Below are 13,290 nucleotides of genomic sequence, written 5' to 3' on the forward strand. Positions count from 1 at the left end.
GACGATTGGGGAGGGGAGGGTAGGGATGGGAAGGAAAGGGAATAGGGGAGGGTACGAAAGGGAATAGGGTATGGGATTGGGCCTCCGGTAAACTCACTCACTCGGCGAAACACAGCGCAAGCGCTGTTTCACGCCGGTTTTCTGTGAGAACGTGGTATTTCTCCGGTCGAGCCCGCCCATTCGTGCCGAAGCATGGCTCTCCCACGTAATGCATGGCTCTCCCACGTAAGTGACTTCTACATTAATTATCTACATTAATTACCTATAAATTACGTCTAAACATTTTTACTGTACGATCATTAGGTACTTTAGGAAGAACAGAGTATTAAAGGCTCGTGTCCCTCCCTCGGGGACTTTTAGTATATTCATCTGGACACCTTTAGGAATAACGTTACCAACTTCCAAAACTACATTAATTATTATCTGGTCTGATCGACGAAGAGAGACGATAATATAGACAGTTTCGCTATCTTGGCAAACAATCATGGTCACAAAATATGTCCATCAAAGCCCAAATGCTTGTATAGGTCCTTAAGGGCCAACGTGTCGAGGCACCTTTACGACAATAATTAGTCAAATCGCGTAAACAATGTCATTCGTTTGAATGTCATGTCATGTGCGATAGCCTTTAGATGCAGCGATTATTGAAATCTGTTAACTAGGCCAAGAAGCGTGCGTCTCCCTACTACTGCACTTGGCCGACTAATGATAGAACGGTACGGTGACTATGATTGTTGTATTTTACGAGAATCATGACATGTAGGATATAAAAAAATAAAAATACAAAAAAATGTAAGTAATTTCAGACTTACGCAATGTGACGTGAAATGTGATGAATTATATAGTGAATTATTTTCTTTATTTAATAATACATAATATTAATAAGTTTAATTGATTTTCATTTCCTTAACACGTTTAAATGTTAAAACTTTTTATCGTAATATTTAAATGAAAAGTTGAATATTATCAAGTCATGTTGTACTATAAATATAAATAAACTAATTCAATTACTTACTTATGAACGTAACGATAAACATGACACAGTTTTTTGATCAAAAATGTAAAAAAAGTGCAATATTGTGGGAAATAATTTCCGTCGCATGTTTTATTTTACACAAAAACATGCAGCTATTAAAATGACATTGTTTGATAAGCTATTATTCAAAGTACCTATTCAGATATAATAATAAATGAACCACTACTACAGATAATAACATATCAACTAGGTTAATAGGTAAAATAATAACTGTAATGTTGAAGTACTTTTAAATGAATAATTTTACACATGACGTGTTTCAAGTTCTTAAATGTAAAAAAAATGTGTAATTTATGTTCTAATTTTATCAATTTTGTAATGGGGTAAATTCATGATTTTTTATCCGATCGCTCAAAAAAAATGTGTAGCATTTTTCTAAATAAGGACTAACAAAAATAAAATATATTAGAAGTTATGGTCACTCTAATAACCTTCATCTCACACAAACAATAGGCTATATAGGAAATGCAACACAAATTAAATAATGGTTTATAAAATGTAAGAATAGCATTTTGTTTCGTATAATTTTTTTCAATGACACAAAATAATAATATAAAAAATATGTAACTATAGTTCTACCAGGATCTGATGGCAAGTTTTAATGGCAGATTTTCAAAATAATAATATATTCTTGATCATTGGATAAATTTTTATATTCGCATGTTTCACACACAGAATGTTATCACCCCAATTAGCTAACAATCGTCAATAAAATTTCACTAATTAATTTATTTAAAATTATTAATGCCCCCAACTTTTCAATGACTGCATCATTTTTTTATGTTACTCAAGTGCACAAGTCATTGGTTGCGGCTAATGACAGTTCCGCGTTATCTCGTTATCACACGAGGCTGCGCGCCGAACCTGACAATGAATTATAATTAGTGATGTGCTTGTTTACATTGCAACTGTCGATATATCGATATGTTTTTAATATATTATTTTTATTATTATTATTATAGTTAATCAGGCGAGCAGTTGATAGAACTGATGTTGCCTCTATCAGATTGTTCTCTGTGCATTTTATTAGTGATAAAATTATATTTTAATATAAAATATAATTTGTGTAAGGCAAAAAGGTTTGGTACCTTTTTGCCTTACACAAATTATATTTCACTACCATGCCACTACCACGTGATTTAACAAATCAGAAAAAAATTGTCAGTGTAATATGTTGCTATAACTTAAAATTAATGTATTGATTATATTCTTAAAACAAGAGAGTTATTAAATTTTAAAATTGTAGATATTCTTCAGTATCTATGATTTAGGTACAAGTTGTCATATTTTTGTCAGCTACAAAAATTTAATTGGGCAATTTTTATGAATATATATATTTTTAATATAATGTATTTGCGATGCACCGCTTACTTATTACTTATTAGTTACTATCCGTAGTGGAAATTATGGTCATCAGACGTATTATTACAAGACCAGGTGTCTCTTCTGATTGTTGCAGAAATATTATTTCTGTATTATCGATACCTAGTTTCGCATCACTTCGGAAGCGAAGCTATAGGGGTAAGGCCTTCAAGCATCAAATCATAGAATCCTTTAAAATAACAGCACTAAATCTTACCGGTATAGTAAGGATACACTTTGACACGAGTGCATACGTCTATCGAGTCAATAATTATAAAAATTATAATAATTATAAATTATAATAGACTAGTGATGTATAACATGAGGCTCTTGTGTGTGATGATGTTTATATTCTTGGATTGTGTTCTATGCTACGTCAATTGTGAGTATTTTTGACAGCTGTCATTTTATTTCCAAATTGGGAATTGATTTTTTTTTGTTTTGGGTTTGTGTTCCACGAATTTTGTATACAAAGCCAACAATTATAATTGAATTATTGACTAAACATTAATTGATTCCTAAATTAACATCATAGAGTACTTCAAAGAATTAAAGGCTTTCATATAATATTTTGTGAATGACTTTCAACTCGAACTAGGGTAAAGCCAAAGTCGAAAACAATCGTACTCTACAAAGTTCAATTAGACGCCAATTGAATTATAATACGGGCCAAATTATTCGCCATTTTCCATTTAGAATGAATAAAAATCTTGTCATCTAAGAATATCAACTAAAATTATATTGCCCATAAAATATCAAAAATAAAAAAGAATTTGTTAATTCCATTTTTAAATATTTGGATAAGTTTGTATCTTAGGAAAATTACTTTTCCACGCTTGTAAAACCGCGGGCAAAAGCTAATATTAAAAATGTAGCTATTGGCCTGTAAAATATGTTTTTAATTTCCATACAAAATGCTACTATATTTGACGTAACGGTGTTTACATCCACAATCTTTAGGCAAAGGTTCTATTTACAATTTCAGCTACCAAATATTAATTTTCATTAATCTGAGCTAACTATGATAAGAGGCTTAATATAACTGGAACATTAAGACGGTCTTAGACCACGATTCATAATCAATAACCATGATTGTCATAATTTGCGAATCTGTCTACAGTATGATCATCGATCATGGGCCTATCTACAGTATGGGCAGTATGATACTTCATGTTTGTAATAGCTTGTGTCCATCATTGACCAACGTGTAGAGGCCACTTTAGGAATTCTACTAATTATCGTTTAGACAAATTATTGTAATTTGATGTTATTCTTTTTTAATTTTATTCAATTTTAATTTGTTAAAATGTAATATTTCTCAAGTTTAAATGAATAGTTGTAAGATAAGTAAAAGATTTATAAACTGGCAACATCAACGTCATTCTTCGTAGTGTAATTAATTTTAAATCTACCCACGTTTTTGACTTTGCCTAATCGTCGTAATATAATTTTTAAACTAGAGCGCTTAAAGCGGTTTACGTATTAATTTCGTCAAAAATAAAAAAAAGCAATGAAATATTTTACTTGTCTTCGATCTTAGTAATATCACACTTAATTTGGTGATTACTGCAGCCCTATTCACGAAACTGATATCAAACCACAGATTTTAGAAGTAATATCAAACTGATATCAGATTTTTGACACTTTAGACCAGGGGTCGGCAAGTAATTTTAGTTGGGGTCCGGATACTGTTGGAAAATTTTAACGAGGTCCAGAAAAAAACACACTTGTCCTTTGTAGCTCATCTATGTATAATAGATACTTGGTATAAAATACATTATAATATTTCGCGGTCCGAGATTCGACCCTTCGCGGTCCGCAAACGGACCGCGGTCCACCTGTTGCCTACCAGTGCTTTAGACATCTAAAATATGAAGACATAGAATGTCTAAAGTGTAAAAAATCTGATACGAGTATCAGATTGATATCAGTTTCGGGAATAAGGCCGCTGATTACTAAGTGGGTACAATAGTAATATCATCAAAATTAATTCTATCAATATCAATGCAAACTCCACATAATTTAAAAAGTTCTCTTAAGAAACCCAAATCATTAAGTCATCCAAATTTTGAAATCGTGGAAAATTAAAATTTCTTTTTTTTCAGTGGCGGATATAGAATGCGGCAAAGTGATCTCGCGGAGGGGCCGCATCGTGGGGGGCACCAACAGTCTACCTGCAGAGTTCCCGTGGGCGGCCAGCGTGTGGAGACAGGGGACCCACCAGTGTGGGGCCACTGTCATCAATGACAGGTGGCTACTGACGGCTGGACACTGTATCTGCAGGTTCTCTTTTTGATTTTATGTATAAAATATAGAGTTGGCAACCACAAATTAAAAAAAAACTAGGTTTAAAGTTGCAAAACCCAGGAAAAGGGGTATGAAGATTTTTATATGGAGCCTGGCCGACCTACTGTCCGCCATTGTGCTTTTCCGCGTTCACGAATATTTTTTCAAAAATGGATAGCTAACATCTTGTGTATATAAGATAAATTTGTGATACAAACAAATTTATCTTGGAAAAAAACCGCGTGAAGTGTCACATTTCGAAGATTTGAGCTGCCAAAGTTGCAATATCTCAAATTGGTAAAACTTTGGCAGCTTCGAAATGTGACACTTTACGCGGTTTTCTCCAGTAGGTCGGCCAAAATCTTCCCTTTCGTCCAAAAACAGGACACATAGAAGCAATATCAAAATTAATATCTAGAAAAAAAGCTACAATTTAAGTTGTCAATAAAATAATATAGTTAAAACTAGTTGTCATAAAGAAAAGCAAACACGTTTGTTTGTAACAAAGTTTTCAACTTAGGACGATGCTAAACTATCCAAGACGTCCCAAGACACTACGAAAACTAGGACATGTCCTGGGAAAACATAACGGTTGGCAACCCTATTATAATACATCAGGGTCAGAGTAGACAGAATGATAGAGTATGCCGACTTAGAACTGACGTTGAAATTTTTAAATTTGACGTATTATGACGAAAATCGTCGCTAGGGTTGTTAACTTGTTACCTACGAATTTAAAACTATGACATATTCGCTGGACGTGTTCCTCTTTGGTCGTATTGTTGTTTGTGTTTTGACACATGCGATTAAAATTGTCAGAATCCAATTTTGAAATCTTTATTTTAAATATTTAAAAATAAATTATATCAGCCAGCGCGAGGCACATTCCGTTCATAATCCTAGTGAAACCCGACGAATTTGACAGATATTGAAACCTGTCCGTCTCTTTGCAGTCGAACTACTGGTCGTTATGTCTATTGTGTCAGGGTGTAGTGTGGGGTGTAGCTTGCGACAGCACATCAGTAGGAAATAAACAGCAGATTGTACAATCACCTGTAGCATTACTGTCTCAAAATACAAACCCTGCTGTACTACGATATCCGGCCGAAAACTACAGGACTGAAAATATTTGTGCCTATTATTATATGGCTACTATAGTAACGCTTGCCTTTCTTAGGACTTTAAGGTCCGTTTATATAGTCAGTACTTAAGACCCGGTCTCAAGACGCGATTCGGTTCTGTGATTGGTCCAAATTTTGACAGCCAACCAATCACAGAGCGTGAACCGTGTCTTGAGACCGAGATGCATCTTGAATACTGACTATTTATACCGGCCTAATGCCTGGTTTCACCAACGGTCTCCTAACGCTAAGTGTTTCTTAGTGATTTTTGCGGGTCAAATATCTCTTAAAACAAACACATTTAAAAAAAAGTAATGTTTTGCAAAAGTTCTTACGCCCTAAGGACGAACGTGACACACAAAATTCGTGAAATCTTGAAGGATATATTGTACCCTTAATGGCCGATAGGGGACCACTTAGCGTTAGGAGGCGGTTGGTGAAAACAGGCATAAGTATACGTCAAAGAGGAAATAATTATAGACAGACACTTTGGCAATACAGGGTGTAACAAAAATAAGTGATAATAATTTAGTATGTGTATGGGAACCCCATGTATATGCACTACCCTGTGAAAATAGCAGCGCTGAAATATAAACCTTTTTTTTTAACTTTTGATGGCAAAACTCCTGACGGTCAGTTTCAGTGCTACTACTTTTACAGTGAGTACTGCGCAGGGGACACAACACTAAAGTATTAAGTATTATCACTTTTTTTTGGTCGAACTCTGTATATTAGTACGGACAGGATCCTAGTTTTAGCGCTATGAATTTTTATAGCCTGAAGATTTCAGATAATCCAGGCCCAATGCTGACAAACATTTGAGGTTTAACTTACATAGAAATCAAACGTTTTATTTCATTTCTTAATTATTTATTATGCTGTGTTGTTTACTATATTAAATAGTTTTTTGAACATAATAAATAAAGCAAATCATGTGCACCTGTATGATGATGCATTAAATACGGAAATAACTGAGAGTTATTATTAATTATCTATAGTTCTATTACAATAATAATCATTGTTAACTGCACTATCGGGTATAGAAAACTAACTGTTTCCCGCGACTCCGTCCGCGTGGATTTCAGTTTATAGCGCGCATTGAATATATAAGGTGACGCCTTGATAATTTGGCTGCAGCGATATCGATTTTTCTCAACAATGACTAAAGCTAAAAAATTAAAGTTCCTTCTCAGTATTCATCATGTCTTTATCTTTGACCTCTATAAAAACAGGGATTCTAATTTTGTCAGCAGAGGAGAGTGATTTAAGCTTCCAAAATTTGTAAAATAAATTAGTTCAAGCATACACTATAATTTGCCCATAGCTTATATGAAACATATTTATCGTTTTTAAATTACGCGACAAAAACCATTTTGTCGCTTACGCCCTTTCCATTTCTAGCTGTTCCATTTCTTGTTTTTTATGAGAAGCCGGGCGGCTTCTCATAAAAAACAAGCAATCTAAAACATATCCAACACGGTTTTTTACTTTAACGCGGCGTCACTTTAACTGCACTATAGGGTATAGAAAACTAACTGTTGCCCGCGACTCCGTCCGCGTGGATTTCAGTTTATAGCGCGCAGTGAATATTTCAAAACCGTAGCCCATAATATAGACTGTAATTTTAAATATAAACTTTTAAATATAAAACCCCCATACTTAATATTAATTTAAATCTTTAAAGATCAACAAAGTTATCTACCAAAGTAGAGAAAGACTAACCCACACCTATGTTTTAGTGTCTTTGATGAGTTTTACAAGACCAAGCAGCTGTCGGTCGTGGTCGGACACACAGACATAACCGCTACAGACCAGAACGAAGCCCTGTCCAAAATTATACCACACCCGGAATACAGGTAAGACTAAGTTTCAAACTATGAGCCTGTTTCACCACTTCCTGATAGGTGCCGGATACGCTATCCGTAACTTATTTCACAGATACTCCATACTCCGTCAGATAAGTTGTGGATAGCCTATTCGGCACTTATCAGGAAGTGGTGAAACAGCCCCTAAGATCAACGAAGGAAGTTACGTCGTACTCAGAGACATTTTATTTTTATTTTACGAGAGACATGACGATTAAAGAATTTAATGAAGAGTTTGACAGATAATAATTTACGGGGCTTATGTCAAAATATTTATTTAATTAAAGTAATTAATTAATTTTCGTCTCTGACCGCCGTACTTAGAGACCCCGATTAAATACATAAATATAATTACCTCGATCGCAGATTCTTGGAAATCAATTATTGTTATCGCTGTCGCACGCGACCGCTTGGGAACGAAAATTTTGACATAAGTCCTATACATTACCTGTCAAACTCTTCATTAAATTTAAGGTTAATCATTATTAAACGTCTCTGAGTGCGGCAGTTCGTATTAACTTTAATTTCATGAAGAGGTTGACAGCAAATATTTGGTGCTTATATCAAAGTGTTCATTAAATTCATATTAATAATCATTAAAAGTATATAAATGCGGCAGTGTGTATAATTAAGAGTATTAATAAAAAAAAAATCTCGTCACGTTGGGCTATGATGGATTAACATGATTGCCACTCATAGCATGCACAATCGACGCCGATCGTCTATTATTGCCCATGAATCATGATTCATGGGCAATAATAAACGAATATGCTAAACGTTCGTTATAATAGGCTTGTATTGGTCCAACATCAGCCAACGTGTAAGCTAATAGCTTTCGATTTGTTGTTATAAGTCTCCTTCGAACTGATCAAAATATGAACCTAGTAATATAATATAGGTGACGACCTCTGTGGCTCAGTTGGTGGGCTGTTGGTAGCTCAAGCCGGGGGTCGCGGGTTCGAATCCCGCCGACGGAACAAAAAGTTTTCCAAGTTCCTGGGTCATGGATGTGTATTAAATAATATGTGTATCATATAATAAAAATCTTAAATATGTGTATAGTATGAAAGTATTAAATATATTTCCGTTGTCTGGTACCCGTAACACAAGTCCTTCAGGTACTTAACACGGGGCCAGACTGACGTGGTGTGAAGCGTCCATAGATATTATTATTATTATTATTATAATATATGCGGTTACAAAAATGATAAAAACCTCGACCCCATGTGCACCAAGCAAAAGGCCTAGCCAAGTTTTATATTTCACTTTTGTCAGCACAGTAATAGTCAGGAACAAACAGGAAATATTTGAAAGACCTTTGTAAACGAAGGTCTCAAAATATTGTCTAATTGATACGCTGTGTAACAATGAACTGTGAAGTGTGAAATGAAGAACATTTTGTATGTCGTTCTTTTGTTTACATTTTTCCATAAACAAAATCTGTGTCAAGTGTAACCCCGAATAGGACAGGTTAGGTTTATATTATGACTAGTTTTGTCTAAGCCAAAGTAAATCCCGCAGTAACTCTCAATTCAGTCTGTGACAAATTTCATAAAAATTGTTTCAGTAGATCAAAGCCTACTTGGTACAAACGAAAAAACCTTTCTTCTTTATCAGTAATTAAGTCCTTTTCCAGTATGCTCAGACCTCAGTGTAATCTTCTTCTTATATCTCCGAAACGGCATTACTGATTTTTACCAAATTTTATATGCATATTCAGTAGATCTAAGAATCGGCTACTGGCTACTTTTTATGTTGATAAGTGCATCTGTTGAATAAATAATAGTACTTGAGACAGACGGCAGCCATTGTTTGTGGGACGGGATAGCGATGGACGTTGCCATAGTGCCATACTTATTTAGTCACTTCAATAAAATAATATGGGTGAAATACTTTACATGGCAAAACAACGTTTGCCGGGACAGCTAGTTATTCATAATATTTAATTATAATATTATACACATGAAAAAAACAGTTTGAGCAATCATGATCGAAAGCAATTAATAGTTGTTATCTAAATAATCCCAATGGGAACAACCCATATCAAATGGAGGTTTTGTTAATTGGCCAAAGGATAACTGACAGGCAATCTAGCATCTAGGTCTAGATATTTAAAGTTTTCAAGGTCTGTTCCTTATTAGGCCACGTGCAAAATTTAATAATTTTCGATGCCTCGTGCCCGAATTTTTTGTAAATAGTCTATCTTACGAATAAAGGTAACGCAGTGTACAACTGGTCTACCAGAATCTGATGGCTAAAAGTGAGAAAATAAATTGATTCAAGCAATACCGGGGTAATTGGAATAAAACACACGTGGGAGAGCCATGCTTCGGCATGAATGGGCCGGCTCGACCGGAGAAATACCACTTTCTCACAGAAAACCGGCGTGAAACAGTGTTTGCGCTGTGTTTCGCCGAGTGAGTGAGTTTACCGGAGGCCCAATTCCCTACCTATTCCCTTCCCTACCCTCCCCTATTCCCTTTCCTTCCTATCCCTACCCTCCCCTATTGCCCTATTCCCTCTTAAAAGGCCGGCAACGCACCTGCAGCTCTTCTGATGCTGCGAGTGTCCATGGGCGACGGAAGTTGCTTTCCATCAGGTGACCCGTTTGCTCGTTTGCCCCCTTATTTCATAAAAAAAAACAATATTTTGGTCCTTTTTTCTCCATTAAGCAACTTATTCTGTGTGTGAAACAAGCAAATATAAAAATTTATCCAATGATCAAGGATATTTTTTGATAATCTTCCATCAAAATTTGCAATCAGATTCTGGTAGATCTATAATTATTACTGGTATTATTCATGGTCCGCTGTCTTTGTTTGTCATATCATATTATTGGTCCAGAGAAATATAAGCAGATCTTCTATAGGTATTCCCTGTGAAGGTAAATGTTTTTATTGGTAAGAAGGCCTATTTCGGCCAACTTCTTTCGAATTTATAAATTTGTTTACCTTTTTTTAAATAATTTACTATATTTGTCACAAAAACCTGTATCTGTTCCTTCCTAGAACTAAATTTACCTCATCTAAATTGGTTTAAGCCTGACATATAAAACATATTATTATTATTATTATTATTAATGGTTTCGTTCGCACGGGAACAATTTATTTTGACTACTTTGTTATTTTATTTTTGTGAAAGTAATGAACAAATTAATGAAAACGATTTCTTTATAGATCCGGGACTCGCTGCATGATCTCTAACCAAAGCCAAGTCAGTAAGCGGCAAATCTGGGATCAGGACTAGTGCTCGTCTGTAGTTTTTATTACATTTTCAGGTGCAAAAGGAAGCCAAATGATGTGGCTCTACTGAAGACGTTGAGACAACTGACATGGAGCAACGAGCTCCGACCAGCCTGTCTGCCGCAACCGTTGGCTTCGGATTTTAGTGGCACTATGGCGACAGTTGCTGGGTGGGGGTTCACTAATGAAGATAGGGGTGTAGGTAAGATCATTTTGATAGTGCTAAAATATATGTATTGTTTGAAATCTAGCTCTGTTTTACTGAAGAACAACGTTGATCAATCAAAATTACTCACTAGCCATAGAAAAGTAGAACACTAGATTTAATGCAAAAAAACTTTTATAGATGCTATTCTATTAAACGAAAACCTACTCTTAGTCCATTCTAGGATAACATAACTAATCTACCAAACATCAAAATTGATTCAACTATTTAAGCATGAACAGATAACAAACATACTTTCACAAACATTAGCATGGATAGCATGACACATCGTCACACATGTATTATTCATGCCAATCATATTCCAGGGGCAAGGCCGAACATCCTACAGAAGGCCGAGGTGTTGGTTGTGGCCAACGACGAGTGCAACACCTGGTACGAGTCCAAGGGCAGCAAGGTCAAAGTCATTGCCACGCAGATGTGTGCGGGCCATGAGGAAGGGGGACGAGACTCTTGCTGGGTGAGTGAGAAAGAAATAGTAATATGAAAGATAAAGAACAATGTGTCCCGTAGAAAAAGTAAGGTATACAAAATAAACGATTTAGGAGAGGATTAGATAAAAAATAATAATATTGACCTTCTATGATAAGAGTTAAAAACAGCGAGAAAGACGCAGATTTAAGAAAATTATTAAAGGATAAAAAATAGTTTATATTAATCAGGAAATAGAATTGAGTCAATAGATTTTACAATAAGAAGAAGCTAAGAAAATGAATATTTTTTTACCACCGAAAGTAAACGCTTAACTTAACCTTGACCGTGGCAAAGTAAGACTAACATAACTGACAAAGCTGCATTACTATCTGATGAGCAAGTTGTCAGGGCATACAAATAGTAGAACGCATACCCGCATAATGTTCTGCTCAATGAAATTGTTAGGAATTATGAGGGAATTTCTGCATATTTTATTGATGAATATCGAAGGATCCCTCTGCAGTATTCTTCCTATGAATTAGATAAACAAGGAGATGTCATTATATTGTAATTAAATACGGGCAATGGCCTACACATTTCCAACACTGAAACTCCTGTATGACAGACAGGATTCTCAACTTAAAGTAAACCAATCAATTCAAAAATTTTAATAAAATCGGAAATAGCATTCTTGATGTTGATCGTCACAATTTTAATAATTCCTATGTAGAGTAAATAGACTTAATTCTAAGTAGGTCATTATTTTTATTTAAAATAATGACTAACTTTGTTATTTTGAAGCTAAGCTTTATCACTAGAACTTGAAAATTATAAGATATGAAATCCATTCACGTTGATTATGGAACATTAGATAAGATTAAACAATTATGGTTGATGTCGGTTTCCGGCTTTTGTGTTTTATCATTAACCTTCAATTAACTACTTCAAGTGTTACTTTAAATTTATTATTAAACAACTTTTGTACCCTAAGTGCATATTGTGGGGAAAATATATTTACATACTTAATTGAAATATCCGACTATTGTTAATTATTATCACATTTGTAAAGATTAATCAGACAATTAGTCTGATGGTATTGTGGCGCTAATAGTGTCTAAGTAATGACTAGACATAATTATGTCTGTCTGGATAAGTCAATCTTACAGATATCAATTACTTAATAAAAGCTTATTTAGTCCTATCCAATATATCAAGTGCTGAGACACACCTCTCTAAGAATTCCTATAAATAACCTAACAATCCCCTGGCGGCAGTTGGCACCCGGGTACCTCATAACAATTGAAAATGTATTGTGTCTGCGATTCCCACGATCGAGATAATAATTCTAGTTTTAATCATTCATCAGCTACTTTCTAGTCTAAAGAAGCTAACAATACTTTTTATTTTCAGGCTGACAGCGGTGGTCCTCTCATGATTAAGGAAGATGAAGGCCGATCCATGGTGGTGGGAGTGGTGTCAACTGGCAGTGGGTGTGCACGAGCGAAGATGCCTGGTATCTACACCAGGGTCTCCAGATTCACAGAGTGGATCGTGTCCAGTGTGAACGCTGATAAGTCCAGAGCTAGTCTAAGTTGGTTCCCAGGAAGAAAATAGAATATAATAAATTAGGTAGGAATATAAAAAATTAGAAGAATTATTGTTACTAATTTTTAAGATATATCATGCTTTGCCGCCTGTTTTTGTTTTGAAAACAATTTACACGTTTTTTTAAATAACTAGC

At 34.8% G+C, this 13,290-nt stretch overlaps 1 protein-coding gene across 1 annotated transcript; it reads left to right on the forward strand.

Annotated features, from left to right (window-relative positions):
* The first annotated feature begins 2,585 nt into the window (after nucleotides 1–2,585).
* Nucleotides 2,586–13,186, forward strand: LOC121735302 (trypsin-1-like). The gene is made up of 6 exons (XM_042126082.1): nucleotides 2,586–2,780; nucleotides 4,504–4,681; nucleotides 7,545–7,661; nucleotides 10,948–11,114; nucleotides 11,444–11,595; nucleotides 12,960–13,186. Exons 1-6 carry the CDS (start codon nucleotides 2,711–2,713, stop codon nucleotides 13,161–13,163), a joined length of 888 nt encoding a protein of 295 aa, XP_041982016.1. The 5' UTR covers nucleotides 2,586–2,710; the 3' UTR covers nucleotides 13,164–13,186.
* The last annotated feature ends 104 nt before the right edge of the window (nucleotides 13,187–13,290 follow it).

Source organism: Aricia agestis, chromosome 17 (genome assembly GCF_905147365.1).
Source record: "Aricia agestis chromosome 17, ilAriAges1.1, whole genome shotgun sequence".
Taxonomy (NCBI): domain Eukaryota; kingdom Metazoa; phylum Arthropoda; class Insecta; order Lepidoptera; family Lycaenidae; genus Aricia; species Aricia agestis.